At 25.4% G+C, this 23,140-nt stretch overlaps 1 protein-coding gene across 1 annotated transcript; it reads right to left on the bottom strand.

Moving 5' to 3' along the window:
• Positions 1-239: 239 nt before the first annotated feature.
• On the bottom strand, positions 240-23,140 carry LOC129972504 (importin-4-like). The gene is made up of 28 exons (XM_056086660.1): positions 22,983-23,140; positions 20,458-20,630; positions 20,018-20,059; positions 19,515-19,647; positions 18,735-18,871; positions 18,613-18,655; positions 18,460-18,525; positions 16,911-17,012; positions 14,690-14,773; positions 14,468-14,599; positions 13,437-13,490; positions 12,433-12,542; positions 12,224-12,332; positions 11,074-11,221; positions 10,491-10,607; positions 9,319-9,435; positions 8,870-8,993; positions 8,664-8,781; positions 7,982-8,121; positions 7,191-7,268; positions 5,940-6,103; positions 5,242-5,432; positions 4,417-4,590; positions 2,553-2,764; positions 1,514-1,646; positions 1,303-1,407; positions 1,015-1,084; positions 240-447 (listed from the first exon to the last, which is right to left on the bottom strand). Exons 1-28 carry the CDS (start codon positions 23,049-23,051, stop codon positions 317-319), a joined length of 3,276 nt encoding a protein of 1,091 aa, XP_055942635.1. The 5' UTR covers positions 23,052-23,140; the 3' UTR covers positions 240-316.

The raw sequence follows: 23,140 nt of genomic DNA, 5'->3' as shown, positions 1-23,140 counted from the left end.
ATTTGGTTAGCAAAACTGTACTAATAGAATTCTTGAAGAATTTTTAAAAAATCATTTTGTCAAAATGTAACATCAGAATTCGATCAGTAATATTTTAGAAAAGAAATCACGTCTCAAAATAAGTTTTAAATTTATATAATTATATATAAAGAAAATCCTAGATACAATAAATAATATACATCAAAATGAAAAAAAAAATGTGTATTTTGTTATGACAACAATAAATAAGCAAACTCTGCAAAATTTTATAAATAAAGTTTATTTTCAAATGATTCACCATCATAAATTATTATTTACAGATTCTTCTATAATTAAATTATGCTCCTAGTCTTGCTTTTGCAAGTGCTTCAGCATTGGCTTGAGGCAAAGTCTTTAAAACAGATTCAAAGTCATTAGGAAATTCATTATATATACTATTCAGTAGAGTACGCATTAAAGCAACAGCTTCTGAAATAAAAATAAAAAATAATGAAATTAATTCAAGGACATTTTTTAATCATAATAAATACTGCTGAGTTAATTAAATCAGTGAAGCAATAAACTAGCAGACCAGAAAACCGGGGGTAAATTTAATTTAGAAAACAAAACTTACAGTTTTATAAAGCATATCTTTAATAAAAATGATAATTTATGCAAATGGATAAAAAAAATTTTTATGATTATAATTTCTAATTCTTTGCATAATGTGATGAAACTTAACCATAAAATTAAAATATTTCCCAAATTGAGAAAAGTTGAGTCTATATACAATAAATGTTGTTTTGAAATAATGTTAAGAGAAAATTCAACTAGATAAAAAAAGTTTTTCAGAAAGAAGTAATATACTCTGATCTATTTTAAGGAATCTTGAATTATAGCTAGCTAATATTATATTAGAGTAAAATGCACAAAAATATATTCAAAAACAAAATTAATAAATGCTAGGAAGTTACTGCTACAAAATATATTCTTTCGACATTTTTAAAAACAAAAGCATGTGAAATACACACAATATATATATTATATATATCTTACTTTCATTGAGCTTGTCACCAACTGCAGATTCTGAGCAGACCTTGAGTATTTGGGGAATATTCTGAAAAAACTAAGAACATAATTCTGTGTAAGTTTCTAATAAATTAATTGCATTTCAGGGTAAATTATTTATGCTTTTAAGAAGTTTATTATCAATAATACACTTAAAAAATAAATCACCCTTTGACAGGAAAATAAAATAATGAACACAAACAATTTTTTTTTCTAAGTTTATGCAAATTATATAATTGCCATTGTATGTCTAAAATAAAAATGTATTCAAATTACCTGTTCACAACGAATACTATATAGATAATTCAAACATTCAAAAACTGTTGCATTTTCTTCAAGATCTTCCTTCAGAGGAAGGGAATTAAGAAAAACGGGAAATACCTATAATACAAACATTTATTAATTTAAAATTAACTATTTAAGCAAATTAATAAATTTAAATTAAGAGTGCAATACATGAATATTAACTAAATCACAATATACTTACATTATTCAATGGAACACCATTAATATTAGTTTGTATTAATCTAGCAACAGCCCCACAGATATTGTCCTTAGCTCTGGGATCTTCTTCTGAAGCAATCATATTTGACAAAGCTTGTAAATATAGAGGATATTGACTTAGAAAGTTAAGAAAAACGATCTCAAGATATTCACTAGATATAAAATATAACAAAAGGTATTCTTGCCTAAAATAATAGTAAAACTGACCCCCTCCCCTTCTATCATAATGATATATTCACCCTTTATGCATATAAACTGGTACAGGATTTGAGCCACTAAAATAAATTTCACATTACTTGCAGAGTTAATTTAACCTCTAAAATTATGAAGATGTGTCTGGCATATACATTGAAACATGGAATCTTTAGATTTTAATCCGAAAATAAGTAATTTAAAATACAAAAATTTCTTGGTAAAGCCTTAATATCTCTAGTGTTCTTTATGTTATTATAGGGATTGGAATAAATTCCCAAATAGTAGGTCAGTCATTAGGAGGCCATCTCCATAATCATCTAATTAGGAGTTTAGATAAATTAAATGCTCAAGAGATTAATAAAGATAATATTATTTTACAGAGAGGTTAACTCTCCAAATTACACTATATCAAAGCACATTTAATGACCAGATTAAATTCTAAAAAAAATTACATAACCTCATAGGTTACTCATAAAAGAGAGAATGCTAATGATTTGGAAGCAAAGAACAACTTTCCTTTAAGTCGTTTAACTTCAAAACAATTTCAATGAATATCAAGTTCTATATAGCCTGAAATCTAAAAGTTAATAATGTAGAAATATATAGTTAATTTTGTTAATTTTCAAACTGAAATGACATTTTAATCATGTGATTCTGTTAATTTAGTAAACAACCTAAATATTTCATAACGCATCTTACTAAAACCTGTTTTACCAAAATTATAACAAAAAAGTTAAACTTCCAGATAATAGGAGTATAAAGAAATTAATAAGAAAATTAAAATTGTTATTTAGTAAGAAAAAGTACTTTTTTTTTACAAAGGATACTCAAATACAATATCTCCAGCATTTTGAGCAAGAACTCCCAATCCATATACTGCATTACTTCGGACTTCTTCATTCTCTTCCTTCATTCCACTGAGGAATACAGGTTGCAAATGATTTAAGAACGGTCTTACACTCCCAGGTTGCATTGAGCTTACAATATCAGCAAGAGTACCAATAGAAAATGATTTTTCTGAAACTGTGCAGGCTTTTTTCTGAAGAATAAATTGCAAGTTCATTAGATACAAAACTTTTTTTAAATACTTTTCAATCAAAGAAATTAAATTAAAAAATAATATTGTTTATATTATAATAACAAAATTTACTAAACATTCAAAAGATATTTAAAAATTTTTTTAAAAATTAACATTTTAAATATTTTATAAAAGATTAGTATAGAAGAGAACTTGCTTTTAGGAATGATTTGTGGTAATTTTATAAAACTAAAGTACTACTTATGCAAGATCTTTTGGTAGATAAAACAAATGTCAATTTTTTTTTCCTTAAAAATTTAAACCATGCAAAAGATTTCCTCTCCTTTTTTTTTTTTAATACAAATACTGTGAAGCATAAGGAAGCATTCATGACAATTAACTAAATAATTAAATGTTTATTGATTAAAAAATATGCTTTCTTTGTACATGCTTAATACTGCACCAGCAAAAAAGAAATAGGCACCCTAAGATTTGTCTTAATGGAATTTAAAGAAGCCAAATCAAGAGGAATATATATATAAAAGGATTTCTTTTAAATAATTTTGAATATTTGCTTCTATTGGTCAAAAATCGAAATTCTTTATTGAAAGAATTCCCTCACATTTCAAGTTATAAACAATACAAATTGTCGCTCACATGTTAAACAAAATTCTGAGCAGTTATTTTAAAATTATTAATAAGTTATGGGGGAAACAGCTATCTATAGATCTTAAAATTGATCATGATGATTAATTTTTCTAGGAACTATGAGTTTTAAAGCTCTTTGATAAAACATAACTTTTTCATTTAATTTTAAAACACAGTTGCACACAAGAGATAGATTTTGCATTCCAAAAATCTTTTGCATTCATTTTTTTTTAAGAATTGGTTTATGAATATGATGAGATTGAGTGTTAATATTAAACAGAATTTTAGCTTTCAGCCTATGATAATAATTATTCTTAAATGAACTGAAGTATAAAAAAATAGTCGTTTTTTGGATAATAAATCAAACCATTAAAATTTTCCATTACTAAAAAACAAAGCTCACTCCAAGCATTGTTAGACATATCAGCTAGTATGTTATATAAGATCAGGATTAAAAAAAAAAAAAAAAAATGAGCAACTAATATCTAAAATAGCTAATTCAAAAATTTAAATGTTCTTGACTTTTCAAGTAGTAGTTTCACTCTAATGTATAAAATTGATTTTTTTTTTGTTTAATTTTGTTTCTTGTTCAATTTATATTTATACATGTATTTAAAAAAATATGTAATGAAACAAAAGCAATTAAAATATGGTACCACAGCAAGCTAGTTAATTAAATTAAATATTTAAAGAATTTTCCATTTTTTCCACTATTAACCTGTTCAGGACCATTATCACATGAATTCTCACGATATCATATCACAGCTCACGATATCATATATAAATATTTTTGCTGAAATCATAAAGAATTGTCTTCATTAATAACATAAGCCATGAAAGGAGAATCCCACAATCACAGATATCTTATCATGATCCTGAACAAGTTAAGTGCTTTTTTTTAAAAAAAAAAAATTAGCATAATTATTTAACAATTTCAGCAAGAATCAGTATATGTCATCTATTTATATACACTTATATATTTCACCACACAATAATTATTAACAAGCAAAACAAAATAAACTTACAGATTTTGACAACAAAAATGGCATCAAGCCAGCTAAATATGGGGCAAACTGATTCCAAGGTACCACTTTGATAAGTGATGCAATCAATTCACCAGCATATTCCAAAAGCAAATTATCATATTCTGCTTCTTGTTCATCCTCATCTTCATTCGTATCTTCATCTTGACATGCCAACTAAGAAAAGTATAAAAAATAATCAGTATCCATAAAATATAGAAGAAAATAATACAGGTGGCTATAGCCAACCTTCAATATTCAAAAAATTTTTTTAGATATTATTCTAAATACAATCTAACCTCTTTAAATCAAATTTTAAAAACCTTTTTCAAAAATAAGGAATTTATAAATGCAATTTTTATATGATGATTCAAAAAATGACTAAGCAATATAAAAATTGGTCTAAAAAGTATAAAAAAAGTTGCAGCACTTTACTAAAATTCCTTATACATTAAATTTTAAGAAAGTATGAATAATATTTTATATCCAACACTAACACTATCCGGTGGAGATAAATCATAGTAAAACTATAACTCAATTGCTCAATAAATTAAAAATTAATGCTTTTTAAGATTTTAAATTATAATATTTTTAACAATGGAAGGAAAATTTCTCTCAAGCTAAACAGTATAACATTTAATTATAAGAAATAATTTCAAAAATCCACCAAGTTATTTAAAACCCATAATAAAATGAAATTATTTTATTGCAAGGCATAATAAAAACAATTGCTAAATAAATTTTTCCTTATATTAGTAATAAGTTGAATAATATGAATAAATAACCCTTAACAACAACTATATTAAAAATTGACAAAATATGTTTTACCTTGTTCTTGAATACATCTTTTATAAGCAGGCAAATTGATTCAAGATAGCTAGCATTCAAAGCATTGCCCTTTATTTTATCAATGATATTCTGTAAAGTCTCTAAACAGGCAAGGACAACAGTATTTTCAGTATCTTCTCTTGCAAGTGAAAAAAGTTTTGGAAGCAAGATTCCCAGATTTGTTTCAAGAGCTATAGTAATGAAACAAAAATCAACAAGTAAATTAATAACTTCTTGCTCACAGGATAAAAGTACCATTTTATTCATTTTAAGAATAAACAATAAATAAAAATTTAATTTTAAAAGCGATTTTTTTTTTAATAATTAAGCTCTAAAATATCTTCAAAATTTATATTATATATCAAATCTTAAATGTTCATTTTCACACATCCGTTTAAATCTGCTCTAACCAGAATTGTAGATATTTTTAGAACTTAATTTTAAATATAAATCCACAAACTTTCAAAACTTACAATTATGCAATGCATGTTTTAATTTTTAATTATGGCTAAAAGCAAACTAATTTAATAATATAACCAAATAGCCTATCTGATATTTTTCAAATTGGTTATAATATTTTTAATACCTTTCCTAAAATTATGCCAATTAAAAAGTCCAAAATGTCCTTTTTATATAAGTTACATTATTAAACTTTCAATATTAAAAATTTAAGTAATGAAATTGAAAGATAAACTTACCAACTCGGCATTCCAAATTTCCAGTTTCAGTAAAAATGTCATTTAGGGTTATACAAAACTGTCCTAGAGTGCCCACTGCAGCTCTTCTGACATCATCTGACAGATGCTCGATTAGTTTTTTAACTTCATTGAAAGATACTTCAATGTAATTTAAGAATGGAGCCCTTTAAAAAAATTTAAAAACATTCAGAAGGGAGCAGAAAAACAAGTTTTGACATTTAAATTTTATTTTAAAAAATATAATCATAATTTTAAATAATTTCATGAATCAGACAAAATAATAATACACTACAAATAACCAATTATGCATATATATTATTATCAAATATTTAGCTAACTCCATTTGAATTAAATTTATGGTATAAATCTATTTTCAATCCCAAGTAAGAATTAACATAATTTATAAACACAAAGTAAACAATCCTATTAAACTGTACAAATTTTTAAAAAAATCAGCATCTAAATTTGATTTTAAAATTATCACAGGTTCAGGGGCAATTTTCTCCTGAACCTGTGATTATCTCAGAAGTGAAAAAAAAAAAAAAAAAAATGTAAAGGAAAACATTCTATTACAAACATGCATTAAATTTAAAAGCATTAAGTTTGTCTTTTCTTTAAAATTCGAAACTATAATTTTTATAGATCATAGAAAACTAAAAAAAATTATTAACTGTGAACTAAAGAAATACTATAATTAACCTACATTTTAATTACAAAATTTCCTTTTTTCAGATCTTTACATTATATACATATACACAGAAACAAACATACTATAAGGTTATTACTACTTGTTATTAAAGTAATTTCATTTCAAAATTAGCTGGAGCCAAGAAAATAAGTTGGAATACACTTCTTGCATCCAATGACTGTTTTAAGTGATTGTTTAAAGGATCCAAACACTTCCATATTCAAAAATATATTTTCACTTGAGGCAAAGAAATAAATTGTAACCCCTTTCTATCCCCTTCAAGATAATATAACCTTAAGCTAAACATACGGGTACAGGCTATTCAAACGAATTGCATTTTCTTAATTTTTTCTAAGAGAAAGGTGAATAAATTTGACACAGTTCCTTACACAGCTAATGGAGACAATACTGACAAGATAGAATTTAATACTAATATTGCATAACCAAATTTTGTGCAAGGCAATTTTTTACAATGTAAAGTTACATTCTAAATATAAACAACAAAATATCTATCAAATTAAATGTTTTTAAAATAAATTTCTGAAAATAATAAAATAACACACCCAACTTCATCACTCATTTCTTTTAAAGCTAGACAGGCACCTTCCTTTTCTTCTACATAAGCATTTTCAACATTGTACCTACAAAATATATTTAAAAAATTACTGATATGAATTCTTTAAGGCTGCCAGATAATTTGTAGTCATTTTATTTGAATATAAAACACGTGAACAAATGAACTATAAAAAAAAAAAAAAAACTAAGTATAATTCTGAAACACAAACACTTACACTTTTAGAACAAAATTACAGAATAATGTAGTTTCCAGATACTAGTTACTCCCTGTAATGTTATTATTTTAACCTTGAAACAATCAATTTATGTTTCATTAATATGTAAAATTTTTCACTCATTTGTTTACTGAAAAATAAACAAGATATCAAAGGGGAAATTTGCAGGATTTTCCCAAGAAAATTTATTTTCTATATTCTAATTTTTAAAAAATTCAATAAAAATATTATTTTCAAATAAAAATAAAAATTCTTTTTTACTGAATTCATTATATTTAGCAAACATATTTACCATTCCCTTTTCGATAATCAACAAATTTAATACCTCACAAAAATCCCATTTTTGTTCATCCAAATAAGACAAACAAATGCTTCAAAAACGTTAAGAAATTAAATTTTTCATATAAAAATAATTAAGGAAGTAAAATGCTCATCTTTATTTTAAAGAATTATTGGAATTATTTTATTCTTTAAGCTGAGATATAATATGGTATTACTAAACATAATCACAAAAATTCATTTTCACAATTCTGAAAAAATTATGTTATTGAAAAAAATCTTACCCAGTTACATCATCATCATCCTCATCTTCAGCATCCTCCAGATTTTCAATGTTGTCATCATTCATATCACCATTTTCTTTCTCTTCATCATCTTCATCTTCAAAGAGAGTGAATGCTGTATTTCTGTCTCCACAGCTTGTCTATAACATTGAATTGAAAACTTTACAACATAAATATAAAACTAACCAAACTATTTAACTGATTCATACCTTTTTTAAAAACAAAAAAGTTTTTAAGATTGATTCAATTATGTGTTACAAACAATAAAATGTCAATCTTTCTATTCATATAAGAGAAATAAGTCCACATTTCAGAATTAAAAGTTCATTACAATCAACTGCAAAGCTGAGTTTCCCCCACCCCTCATTTAAAAAATTTTTAATATGCATTTCAAATTTATAATTCCGTTATATAACCATTCAGATTTTTTAAATTAATTAATAGTTTTTTAAATCTATAATAATTTGCAGTAGCACAGTTGTAAAGAAATTATACTTCACTGATTGATAAAAAAGAAAATTTAAAAAAAGTGCAGATTATAAACAACTTAAAAGTTCATATTATAAATTCCACAAAAACTACATCACTCCAAGCATATGATAGAAATCAATGTATATCTTTGTTTAAAGAATTGCATTTCAAGAAATAAATAGTAAAATGCAGCAAAACGATGAATACCTACACTTATGCTAATTCCTTCCAAGGACTTTACGCTTTCAAGCATACGTTCTACTATTGTATTAAGATAAGGTGCCATTTCAGATTTTAGAACAACTGACACTGAAGAGAATAATCCATAGCTGAAGGAAAAAAAAAAGGAAAATGAAAATAACTTTTAAACACATTAACAAAATTTAGATAAATAATATTTTAAAAAAGTTTACTTACCAAGATCTACGAACATCGGGGTCATCTATTTCTGTCATCAGATGTATTCCACATTTGATGCAATCATGGGCTAACGGCATAAATATTTCAGGCCCAACAGTTCTTGCAATTATAGCTAATGTGTCTGAAAAATAAAGCAATTTGTATTTAAAATATGAATTATGCTTTTTAAGCCTGACATTCTGTTTTTAACATATCAGTCAATACACACAGTATTACAAAATAAATGTACAAAGGTTTTTAAACAGTAATATATATCTGTTATCAAAATGATTTTAAAATATACCGATAAAACAAAATTAAGATAGATGCATAAAAATTAATTAAAATTTTATATTTTAATCATATTACCACAAAAATGGCAAAATTGCAATTGAAAGAAATCTCAAGTTAAAATTATGTCATGATAATTAACTAAAAAATGAATTGCCTTTTTATTTATAACTCACCAATAGACTGTATTTGTAATGGTCTTGTTTCATCTGTATGTTTTTCTGCGATGAATCTTTGCAAATGGCTCATAATTGGTTGAAAATATGGAAGAAAATTTGATTTAGCAGCAGCAGCTAAAATGGAAAAAGTATTAATCAAACAAAAGACATAGCATTTTTATATTAATACTTTCATGATGGGCTGCTTCCATTCCAGGAATCATCCCACAAGAAGGAAGTTTTGCATCTTTAAGCTTAACTTTGGAAAAAAATCACAAAAAATAAAGTTTAAGTTCTAATGTCCTCATTTTTGCTACATTTTTAGGTTATTAGTTCATTCATCATAGAGCACATTCTTCCTCTGACATATAGCATTTTCTTGTCATAAAAAAACAAAACCTAGGCTTTCCATAATAAAAAAGAGAAGTGTGTGAAATATATCTGAAAGATGCACGCAAAATATAGAAGTTACAGTTATAACAAGAAAAGAAGGGAGGAAAAAAAAAAATGAATTTGGTGGGAGACCAGAAATGAGATTGATTCTTTTAGCTATATTGGAGTTGAAAGTTACAATACTTACCTATATTGGAGTTTATTTACAATACTCTTATACCCCCACCCCCCTGCAACAGTCGATGAGTAAAATATCAATGTCAGGTTGAATAAAGTAAACTGATGGTCATGATATTAAATAATATATCATGATACTATTTCAAAACTAGTAACTAGTGGATACAAGGAGCCATCTAGTGGCATTTAAAGATTTCCACAAGTTAAAATGCCTCAAAATTAATTTCACCTACTTTTTTTATATCACTGGGAGAGGAGACATATTTGACTAAATTTACAAATTTCATGTTAAAACTATTTTTAAATAAAAGTCAAACTTAAATCCATTGAATGTAGTTATATTTCCACAATATTTTCAACAAATAGATAAACTGAACAAATTTGTACTTCCCTTTTTATCTTAATAGATTATTTCAAGCATATTTTGAAATTGACTATTTTAGAAAATATGATAATAAAGCAATCATTATTTACAGTATTATGCCTGGTTCAAATTTGGGAAAGCACAGTTGAATAAGCATACATACAAATTTTAGTCATTATTCAATAAGTATTGTTATATGTTAAAAGATTCAAAATAAAAATGGATAACAGAAAGGATCTCAAATTTCATCACTTACCAACTGATCCAATAGCTTCTACTGCAAGTTCTTTCACAATAGCTGATTTTTCAGTGTCCACAGTCAAAAATGTAGTCAAGCAATTCATTAGAGTAGGTAAGTATGGCAATATGTCCTCTAAAAATAAAAAAGATGAAATTTAGAATGAAGTATACATATAAAATAAAGTAGCACACCTACAAACAGCATTTATTTTAAGAAAAATTGTCATAAAAATTTGTGGTTATGCAATCAATCTCATTTTAATTTCTGATATAATTAGAAATTATTATTAACTAAAATACAAATGTAAATATTATGGGAAAATACCAAAATAAAAATTTTACAACAGCATACTTGTGGATTAAATTTTATTCAACTTAATAAAATGAATAAGACTATTTCACAAAATTAATAATTCACTTTATATTATCGTTAAAAAAAGACTGCAGATTTGATAACAATGTCACTTGAAGAACGATTTAAGTTAAAATATTATTTTGGCTGGATTCACAGAACTATATTTCATAACAATTTAGTTATAAAGAATACTTGCAAAAGAATTTGGATTTTTTTTAATGCTTTAGGCTTCTTGAAAAATTACCTAGATTTTCACAAAATCTTTCCACAGCATAAAACGTCCTCATGAGAGTAGGAGGATTCTTGTTTCCTTGCTGTAATTGTTGACAAGTGGCTTGAAGATAATCAAAAAGAACAGGAAGTAATTCTGAAGCATATTTACTGATTTCAGGCTGAAACAAAAAGGTACAAGCCTATCAGCAATTTTAAACGAAGAATAAAAATTAAGATCATAAAATTTAGTTGTACAAGATAAAGTTTCTAGAAAATTTACATAAGAAGACAAAAAATTTGATATTCATCATGTAAATTGTCCTACTTTAAATTTATATTTTAAAAAACTGGTGGCTCAATATTTCATAAACCTTAAGCATGTTTAAATGCCAAAAGATCAGAAGTTTGTACATACTGAATTTCCAAACAATGCAGTGTATATTCACTAAGAATACAACATTTCTGGCAATCTATTTTAACTGAACAGGAAAAAAAATCATAGCTGCTTTTATGATGAAAAAGTTGCAACATTAGTAAAGTTGAATTTTTTAAAAATAAGACATTTCTTCTTATTTTTAAGACATTTTGAAATGTCAGTATAGATATATAAATAGAAAAAATTAAGTACTATTGCTTGCTTTAATAATCAAGCTCTCATTCATAAATTTAAAAGCAAAAAATAATTGAAAACAATCTGTACAAATATTTTCTTAATATAACACAATCTGTTTAAAACAAAAATGATAGAGAAGATCAGTATAGAAAAGCAAACTGTTAAAATAATTATCAACATAAATTAATTACACCTTAATAAGATCGAAAAATATAATTTATTTAAAATGCTTTGTAATAAAAAAATGAAATATCAATTATGTTATGACCACCTATCCCAGTGAAAATAAAAATAAATTTCAGATAATATAAAAATACAAATAATGAGGTAACACATCACAAATTTAAAAATATATAGTATTTTTTAAACACAAATGCAATTATTTATTTAAAAAGTATTCATAAAATGCTTCATCTGCTTTATAATACCTGCAGTACTTAAAATTTTATATAACTCCACACAGACCCTTATAATAAATACCTTTTTCAGATTCAATGCTGTCTTATTAATGTTTGGGGTTTGGATAACATGGTCAATTATATTACATAATGAAATAGTGTAAAATTACCTGCAAATATTCAGCATACTGCCCAACAGCATATAATGCAGCATTACGTACTACAGTGTCATTATCCTGTATACCACGTATTATAACAGGAACAAAAATTGGCAAATATCTAAAAATAAAAATTAAAGAAATTATATAAAATTTATCCCAAACATAAAAAAAAAAAATGAATGCAAATAATAATAAACATAAGTAAGTTTGATGCTCACTTGTATCTGATAAATTCAGAACAACCTTCAGCTATGACCGAAATAGCAAGATAGGCAGCTTTTCGATGATAAGGATCAGCATTTTCAAATGCACCTTGCAAATGGTGCATCTGATTTCAAAAGAACATGCCAATTATTATACAATAATTACTTAAATATTAATGAAGTTTTTATCTAAATGACAGTTTCTACTAAAATTAAAAATGATTTAAAAAGAAATTTCTGAATTTAACATTTTACTTTATTCACATTGAAAGTAAATAAGAAATATAATGTGAAACAATGTTATTTGTTAAATATTAAATAGGTAAAACCATTTATCTGTCAATAACACACAAAATAATTCTGCAACAATTTTAATTACAAAGAGTGGTTTTGATTTTAACAGCATACTTTAAACAACCGAATTGATCAAATTTATCAATTTTAGCTACAGCACTAAAAAAAAACATTCAAATTATATAAAATAAACATCATCAGTGTGTGTGTGTGGGGGGGGAATTAATATAAATGCATAAATTTCCTTTTGTTGCTAAAATTTTATGAATGAAATTTAAAAAAGCAGGTAAAATAAAAAGCAATTTCATAGCTACAAGTATTTCATATTACTTTCACACTACCTTCAGCTATTTAAGTTACTGCTACTGACAACCAAATATTAAAATATAAAGTATTAAAAATTTAATAATCATAAATATTAAATGGCTGAAATATATAATTTTTTGCTTTGAAGTTCATTAAAACTGAATTATGTTTTTGTTAAATTCTGAAACATCCATATAAGTAGTGATGAACAATTGTGCCCAAATGAGATTTGTGGTTTATCAATGCAGATTCTCGCCACAATAATTATAAAAGAAATATTGAAAATGATCATTATGGACCTTTTAATACGTTTCATGATGTAGAAATCAAGTTAAAAACAGTATTAGTATAATAAAATTTCAAAGCATATTTAAAGGTTAACATTATGTTCAAAGAAAACAAAGTAAAACTATACAAACCAAAAGAGGTAGCAGTTTAGAAGGAGGCAAATGAAGAGCCATAACATCCAGAGCCTATAAAATGTAATAAAAAATTAAATGATGAAATTAAATGATTAAAATGATAGAATGCCTTTCAAGACATTATTAATAAACTAAAAATGACATAATATGTATAGTACAAATAATCTCTTTTCTAAAATCATTGATATTAAAATAGAAACAATTAAATATAAATAATGAAAGGGCCAATCCTCGGCAGGGCATTGAAGGGTATTCATATAAATTTCCATTATTTTTTTCCCAGGTACTTTTATTTAATCTTTTGAACACAATTACTTACATGGAAAGAAGTTTAAAGCTTGATTTTTAAAAAACTGAAAATGCAATACAATTCATCTTTTTCATTTCACATTAGTGAAAACTAAAAATCAAATTTTGTGAATTTCAAACAAAATTTAATAACCATATAAATAGTTCCAAGAAAGACAAGACTTTAGTACACATTTTATTTGAACAATATTGCATAAATCAAATTTTTATAGTCAGGGTAGCAACAATAATTTTTGGCAATTGCAATAAGTATTATTTAAATTTAATTTACTCATAAGGAGCCTGCAAACAAACAATTTAAAAATTACAGGTAGTAGCCATAACGAAACCTTTCATAATTAGTACATGCCAAAATATATGCATTATTATTATAACTTAACAAAAAATGTCTTAAAAATGCAATTAGAGATCATTCAAATATAAATTCTGATATTGAAAGTAGCACCTGAACATAATTCAAAAAAAAAAAAAAAAAATCCAAGATGTGGATTTAAAATCTCAGCGGCTTTTATCAAAATTAAGGTAATACAAGTATGAATAATATAATTTTTAATCAAAATCAAACAAATAAAAATTAACAAATTATATCAGTGCACACTGAAAGTAAAAATTACTAGAATTAAAAATAATAAACCTTTTACCAGACTAAAATTATATAATCACATTTTAAAAATATTAAAAAATTTTCAAACCAACAAACCTCTATATAAGTTTAATACCTGTCCAGCAGCTGATGGCAAAGTTTGCTCCTCGAGATCACTGTCATCATCATCATCTCCAGGACCTGGATTACACATCAATGGAAATATTACTTCCAAAATTGGTTGAGCTAATCGTTGTTTAATCACAGCCTAATACAGAAAGTATATTAGAAATGTTTTAACAGTCAAATTTTATTTTGAAATATAAGTTAAATAATTTTTATAATATTTTCCAAATACCTTTTTCTTCAGCCTTATTAAATAAGCAACAATATTAACTGCTTTTATTCTCAATTCATCCCCATATGCATTGGATGCAGCTATCTATAAATAAATATAAGCAAGGATACAGAAATCTATAAATAAATGCAAGCAAATATAAAAATATCTGTAGATACATAGATAAATATGACGTAAAAGTGAAGCTTAGTGTGCCCCCTTGCTATGCCAAGTCGCCAATGAAGATAGCAGACAAAGTAAACAAACACTTCTGCGAAACACGGTTACCATTTTCCGTAATAAAATGATTTACCGATAAGTATTGTTTTTTCAGACTGGTTGCGCCTGTCTGTTGCGTACAGAGCAAAAGTTAGAGTATGCAATGTCTTCGGCACCTGTACAAGGCGCCAGGCAAAATTTTTTAACTTTAAAAAAAAATTCCTACGGCTTTGCTAGCAGTGGGAGCGGAAACCTAGTAGCTTCGCTAGTACATTGAGCGTAAGGACTGTTGAGGATAACAGGAACAGTACATAATCAATAGAAAAGAAAGAATGAAGGACATTATAGGAATGGATTTCAGAGAGAATTTTAAAGAATTAATGCACTTACTTGATTTATTTAATACAAAGAAGCAATCAAACCATTTCCATACAAATTTCAAACAAGCATCCTTTTCTAACTTCATTAAATCATAAATTATATTATATATAATGATATTTCAAACTTTAATTTCAATTTAATTAATTTCCTAGGTTTTATCTTAATTTAGCCCATAATAACTTCATTCTAAAATATTCTCTTATTTTGTGATCTAATTACCGGGGGGGGGGGGGGGACACTAATCTACACTTTAAAAAAATAAGAATCTATAAATATATACATAAATAAATTAAGTTATCAAATCAATGAACATAACTATTTAAGAAATAACATTCCCTACTCAAGTCATTAGTATCCAATAATCAATTTACCAGATTTTATAAAAATTTGATTAATTGAAGTTTTTAAAACAAATCATTCATTTCTTAATTATTCAAACTAAAGAAATACAATTTGTGTCATCTTCAGAATGCAAGCTTGAAATACTATTCCAAGATATGTTTTCAGTCAAATATAGTCTTTTTGAAAACGACAAAGAAACATTCAGAAGTCGATTACTTTTCAGTTATTTGAAGTGCTTGGCGAGCACTTTACACCAATTTGACTTTTTTTGATGCTAAATGATTAATATGAAATGTAATTTTTAATTCACTTTATTATTTGATATAACTGAAAAAAGCATGAATTAAATTCATTTACAGCAAATTAAAAAGTATACATATTACAAAATAAAAGAGGAAATAAAAATCCTCCTACAGATTTAATGACTGTCAAAAGTACAAGATTGAATTTTTACATGAATGAGTTTGAATTCCACTATAATATTAAAAACATTGTTACAGATAATTTACCAAATTGTATTTTAAAACATTATTAAATTTAAGATTAAAAAATAGTAGGAAATGGAATTGATAACATTTGAAAGATTGATTTTGAGTCTTAAGGTAATGGAAAGATCATTCTTCTAATATAATTGTTTTGAAACCTCAATGAACATAAATTTCCATAGGCAAATCATAGTAATTAATCATCTGCTAATAGTTAAATCTATTTTTACAACAAATTAAATTTTCTGTTTCTCGATTTATTTCCCCAAACTTCTGATTGAATAGACTTTTTAGTGACACTGCGATCCTTCTATATAACATCTATATTATACGTATATAATGGTAATGTGCATAACACACAGTTCCAATATATTACTTATTTTCGAAGGTAACAGTCAAATATAAACAAATCTTTATGTGAATTTCAGACTGTTTAATTGAATGTTTTTACTTACAGCTACAATGAATTCAATACTTCAAATAGAGCTGTAAAATATCTTTAAAAATGTTATAATTAATATTTTACATTAATTTAGCTTTAAAAATTTTCCATGATGTAATCTAAAATGTATACGATTTACATTTGATTGTTGCCATTCAATAATAATGAATAAGATAAATTTCTAATTCACATACATAAACATTTTACACAGAGAGAGAAAGTGTTTCATTATATTCTTTTTTTAACCAGATTTTTTTAGAAATCTTTCACAAAACTTAATTACTTAATTTGTTCATATTTCAAAATTATCATCCACGGAAAATATTAGAATGCAAAGAATTAAAATGAAATGGCAAAGTGAAAATATAAATACCTCTAAACATAAGTCAATCAAGCTTTTTAAATGTGGTGCAAGAACAGCAACTTCAGATTCAACCAATTCATCAAATATTTCTAAGCATTCACAAGCTTTAACCTAAAACAGGTAAAATTTATTTGAATAGAAAAAAAATATATATTAAAGTTACAAGTTAATATTATTAAATTAAAAATGCAAATATTCTTAATTACAGCTGCATGGAAATTCTGATTCTAACTAATAATTCTATTCAATAATATTATAATTCAGAAATGTTAGTTTTAAATGTCATCATCAGTAAAGCAACAGCTTTAAAGCACAAATCAAATATTTTGCAGAATAAAGCTACCAAGCCTGACAAATTTGGCTCAAGTTTTAAATGCTGCCATCTGAACATAACAGCCCATTTTATGTATACTTTAGCTTCTGTATGTTAACCAAAAAGTATGATTTGTTTTACATTTAAAACTATATAATATTTTTTCTACACATATTTTATTTTGTTGTATTAAAATAAATTTATAACTTATTAAATAAACATGTTCAAAAGTATAATTATTAGAATACTGTAAATATTTCTTTTTTTAATCTGACAATGTAAATTTTTACTTTTAACTATAAAAATTATATCAAATAAATTTTCTTAAAATAACTGTTTTGAGAGCTTTCAGGTCTAACTGCACATTATATCTATAGATTATTAGCGGCTAACAGCTTAATTTTAAGTATTTTTAAGTATCCTTATGGTACAAAATAAACAGATTTCATCATCAGAAAACAAATGAGAAAGTACCATAAAGGACATTTGAATGGAGGGGGGGGGGGCTATTATATAGTGCTGTATGCTTTGCAAATTGTCAAGGGTCTCAATCTGTTCTAATTCTTTTTAAGGTTCTATGTTATATTATTTTTATACAACATATCAAACTTGTTGACCTTAAATGAAAAGAATAATGCTAATAAATAAACAAGAAAACCTACAAATAAAGATAATACAAATTATTCAATGTATTCTTGTATACTGTATCAGATTTTATCCACTAGCTTGTGGTTAAGAGAAAATTTAAAAAACCTCTTAATGGCAAGGATTTTAATACAAAAATAATCAAGTGTAATCTCCAGCTAATGCAAAAATAAAATTAGTTTATCTTTTTAAACAGTGTATGGATATTCAACTATTCTATTTGTCCTTTTAAAGGAACATGTTATGTCACATATATAATAACATCAGGGATTAAATATTATCTACATGATTGCTACATACCCAATAAAGGGACTGATAATGGCCCAGTAATATAGAATATGTACATGTCTGTATAAAGAGGTAACAAAGAAATATCTACATTTGAGTATATACTGGCAATATGGAAAATTGCAATAATATGAGTAAAAGAAGCTGAGGAATGAACAAGTTTTACAGGATTTTCATAAATAAATACTAAATAACTCCCATACATTTACATCAAAAACTTAAAACAGCTTTGAAACGGGCTATGAATAGATTTCCTTCATCATTGATAATTTTTTTGTCATTATTAAAAAAATGCTTCATACAAATACTTACTTGATTGTCATTTGCAATAAGTTTGATGACTGTGATGACATTTGGAATAAGAGCTTGAAACAAGTTCTGAAAAATTAAGTCACTCAGTAAACATACAAAAAGAAAAAGCAATAAATGATTTTTAAATACTGCACAGATCAATACAATGCTTACCATTTCTTCTGTTCCAATGCTGCAAACCATATTAGTTAATGCTCTGAAATAAGTTATTAAATATTAATTTCAGCATGTACATACTAAACATGAAAACTGAAAATTAAAAATATGCTATTTACTTGATTGTATAAAATGGAATTTCAACTGTTGAAGTATCTGTGAGAGTTTTTTGGAAAAGGCTCAAGAGGCCTTTAAAATGTGGTTTTAGTTTTGCTCCTAATGTTTTGGCAATGACACTCATGGTATATAGTCCAACCTAAAGGTAAAAACACCTTTTTAGCAGCTGTAATTTTACAGTATCTTCCATAATTTAACAGATTATTTTTAAACCTACAGTCAACTGAACATTAAATCACATGATCAAATTAATTTCACAATTATAAGTGTACAAAAAAAAAATGAATTCACAAAATACAAAAATATATTTTTTTTAATTACACGAAGAGTAAACTAATAATTTTTTTTTATCAATATAAAGCTGGTATTGTATATAAAACTGATCAATACATTCAATGACAATAGAAATTCTTGATACAAAAAGCGTTAAGAGGAATGTCATGAACAGAAGATAATAAATGTTTTGCTTACAGCTAAAGAAAGAACTTCATAAAATAAAATTTTCATTTCAAATATAGAGAATAGTGTCAACTGTATTTAATACTATATACAGTTCATATGTATTTAAAACAAAAATATGTAATCACAACTATTTACTTTGATATAATGATATGCCCTATAGTTTTTTTAGCACTATAAACACAAGTAGTCACCGACATAGTGACTAATTTTAAAATGTTGGAAATATTTCACTAATAAGCACAAATTATAAAACATTAATAACTAATTTTCAGCATCATTTAATTAAGACAAAGATCAAATTTAAGAAGGCAAATTCTTACTTCTCTGTCATTAACATTGTTACTACGGATGCTTTGGTTTAAAAGTGTCATCAACTCAGGCCACTTCCCATCAGAGAATTCATGTTTAGAAATAGCAGCAACAAGTTCAGCAATAGCATTTCTAACTCTTTTTCTAAAAATGAAATAGGTTATTTTAATTTACAGAAATCGAAAGTAAAAAATAATCCAATTACAGCAAACTTACAGAATACTACAATATGATAAATTAGTCCCCCCCCCTCCCCAAACTTAAAAATATTAAATTTCTAATAAAAAGATTTTTTTTTTTTTTCGCTTCCTGTAAAAATTTACAGGAAGTTAAATATATAAAAAAATTTACATAAAAATTTACTTAATCAACTCATAATAAATATTCTTATTAAAAATGGAAAGAAAATACATGGCTATTTTTATGTTACTGAATATGATAAGGAATGAAATTTATATAATCTCTTTTAACATATTAAAAATATGCATTGAATAAATAAACCAATAATGCTTACTCATTATCTTTAATGTAGGATTCCAATACTGTTTGTTTCAAGCTAAAAAAGGAAAAATGAAAATTAATAAAACACAAATATTGAAAAAATTGTAAAGATAACTATTAAAAGTTAAAACTTCTAATATTTATAAAGATCACAATAGTGAATACTGATCAAAAATAGGTAAATGTATAGTAAAAATGAGTACATTTCATTTGATTCATATTTAAATGCATTAATGTATAATTACGAATAAAATATACACGAAACTTAATATATAATTTAGTATACAGTGTCAATAATATATTTATTGATACAAAATTGTTAAGTACCAACTTTAAAACATAATAATGATATTGATTTTTTAAATTCTTACATAGTTGCATTTTTATTAAAAGAAATACTCAAATAATTAAAGATTATTAACACCTGAATTAAAAGCATATTCAAACACTCACCCTTGTTTAACATCGTCTGGAACTTTTTTCCAAAATTTGACTTTCAACAACCTTCTTCGGAGTAAAAGAGCAGCATATTCACGTACATGTGGATCTTGAGATTGTGTAAGGCACTGACAGAGAGAAATTATTATAGAGGGATCTTTGAATAAATCTTGAATTTCTCGGAAGCCCTGCAAAAAGATTTATTTAAATGCAATTATGTCCAGTGAATTAGTTTATATAAATAAACTGCATGTTTAATGACTCATTACAAAATCTTTTTTTTTTCTTTTTTTTTAAATTTCAAATAACAATAAAACAAATTTTTGAACACGAATCCTTGGCAATCAAACCCATACACAAACTCATTTCAGCCATCTAGAAAAAAATGTCATACCACAAATGACTTCAGTAACTATAGTACATTATAAAGTTTCTACACTTTTCTTAAGTAATTCCTGAATAGCATGGTTGACAGCCAAATTTATTATAGTTTGTTTCATAATACACTATTTAACAAAGCCTTTAAAATTTGTTACTCCAAATGTAATTTAGAAAATAAAATAATTTGACTCCAAATTAATTGTATCTTTTGATAATCTATTTCTTAAAAGTCATTTGTACATACTATAATTTTTATAAGCTATTGAATCCCTATAATATTTTTTTATTTCTATTAAAACAATTATATTGCTACAGAACAACTTAAAAGTATTACATCAATTTAATTTTCTTTACTATTAGTATCTGTCACAGAACACAAACAAACTTATATGAAAGTAAAAGTACCAATTAATAAATTAATATCTGTAAAGAGTACACATAAAAAAAAGCTCACATTGTTTATACAGATATGAATGAAAGTTCATAATCCTTCTGTTGTCAGTACATTTTCAATATATAAAAATATAATTACAAAAAAAAAACATTTATCAAAGCTTTTAAATATTTTTAGGGCCTTATCAAAATAGAAAATATTATTACTAGGATGTATTAAGCCATTTATATTAGCTAAGGTCATACGGAAAATAGCCTACATTACATCAGACAGTATGAATTACTACTGTCATAAAACAAACTTGGCTCTCAATTTTAAAAAAAGTGACTTCAAAGAAAAATTATAAAGATATTGAAAGACAATCTTATATGATCTGCTTACTGAATATGCTTCTAAGAATATCTCCCTGGAAAAGTCGAATAGAATGCTGAAAATGTGTCATTTAGATTTATATCTGTTTAAATCCCATAAGAGATCATATCAAATTTTTCACTCAGTGTCAATTCTAAAAAAAGATCCAATTTATTCTTTAATTTTTTTTCAGTATCCAAGTAGAAACTTTTACACTGTCTTCAAAATGCACTTAATTTATTTGGCAAAATTTTTTTGGTTTGAAACAGCATTCAAAATTTGGTAAATAACTATATACAATTATTATTTTATTTTTTGTAAATCAAATACTTGATTAATATTTTCGATCATTTTTGAGGTGATAGCTAAACTGTTTATGACAATAAAATAAGAAAATATTCTACTATTGAAGAGTAGAAAATTTAAACTGAATGTAAGGTTATTTACATGCTCTACATAAATGTTATAAATAGATACTAAATGCTATTAATTTGTCTATTTAATAAGAAAATAGCTCCTACTTGCAGTTCTCAGTGAAATACAAACAAGTTAATGCTGAATTAAAACAACAAAAATTGCATTTGACGATGAATACAATTTACGATTACATTTAAATGAACTAAACCGATCAAGAAGCTATAAAACTTATTTCAAGCATCGATAAAATTTAAATATTTAAAATTGCAAAATCAATCAACAACTTAAAGATGTACAAAAAATTAAACATAATCAGTATTTTTCTTTCAAAAAATATGTTTATCGTTTATATAATTCATAAATTCTTCCTTTTACATTTAAAGTTTTTATGTTTCAAGATTGTATTATTTTTCAAAAAAGTACCGTATGACGTGGTAAAAAAAACATTTTATCCGAAATGAAAGTATAAGAGTGAAGTAACCATTAATAATTTCGAAACCATTCTCAACATACGATATAAAAAAATATGCAATGAACAGTCAATATGACTACAATAAGAAATGTAAGAACTGTCACAATATATACAAAGCGAGACAACAGATTTGTTCTTTATATTTTTGTTCTCCTCAATACATGATAATTGGAAAAAACTTATTGATTTATGAAAATTAATTTGTAAAACGTCATCATATCTCCTTAGAAATAATTTCTTTGTTTCAATGTATAAACAAACAGGAATCTGTATGATTCTGATTCTTGTAATCAAAATGTTTAATTACAATTTGTTCAAATTATTTGCTTTCAATTTCTACAATAATTTACACTTGATTCAAAATGTCAAAATCCACGCCTTACCGGTGGCGTAGAACAGAGAAACGTGGTAAACCACATGGCACGATTCAAAATAAAAAAAAAATAAAAACTACCATCTAAACTTTTATCGGTTGAAAAGATTCAGACATAAAATCAACAGGTATCCTTCATTATAGATTTTTACCTGAACTTGACCCTCATTTGTAGTATTTTGGAGTAATTTAAGTATCACTGTCTCCAGGGAAGCAGCCATGTTTCCTCTATTTGAGCAAAGAGAGCTATTTTATCGAACGAAGAAAACGTGCGAGTCAAAGAGGTTTATTAGAGTTGCCACTTTTAACA

The sequence above is a fragment of the Argiope bruennichi genome, chromosome 6 (genome assembly GCF_947563725.1).
Source record: "Argiope bruennichi chromosome 6, qqArgBrue1.1, whole genome shotgun sequence".
In the NCBI taxonomy this organism is placed as follows: domain Eukaryota; kingdom Metazoa; phylum Arthropoda; class Arachnida; order Araneae; family Araneidae; genus Argiope; species Argiope bruennichi.
The sequence above is the reverse complement of the archived record's forward strand: the minus strand, read 5'-3'. Positions and strand labels throughout refer to the sequence as shown.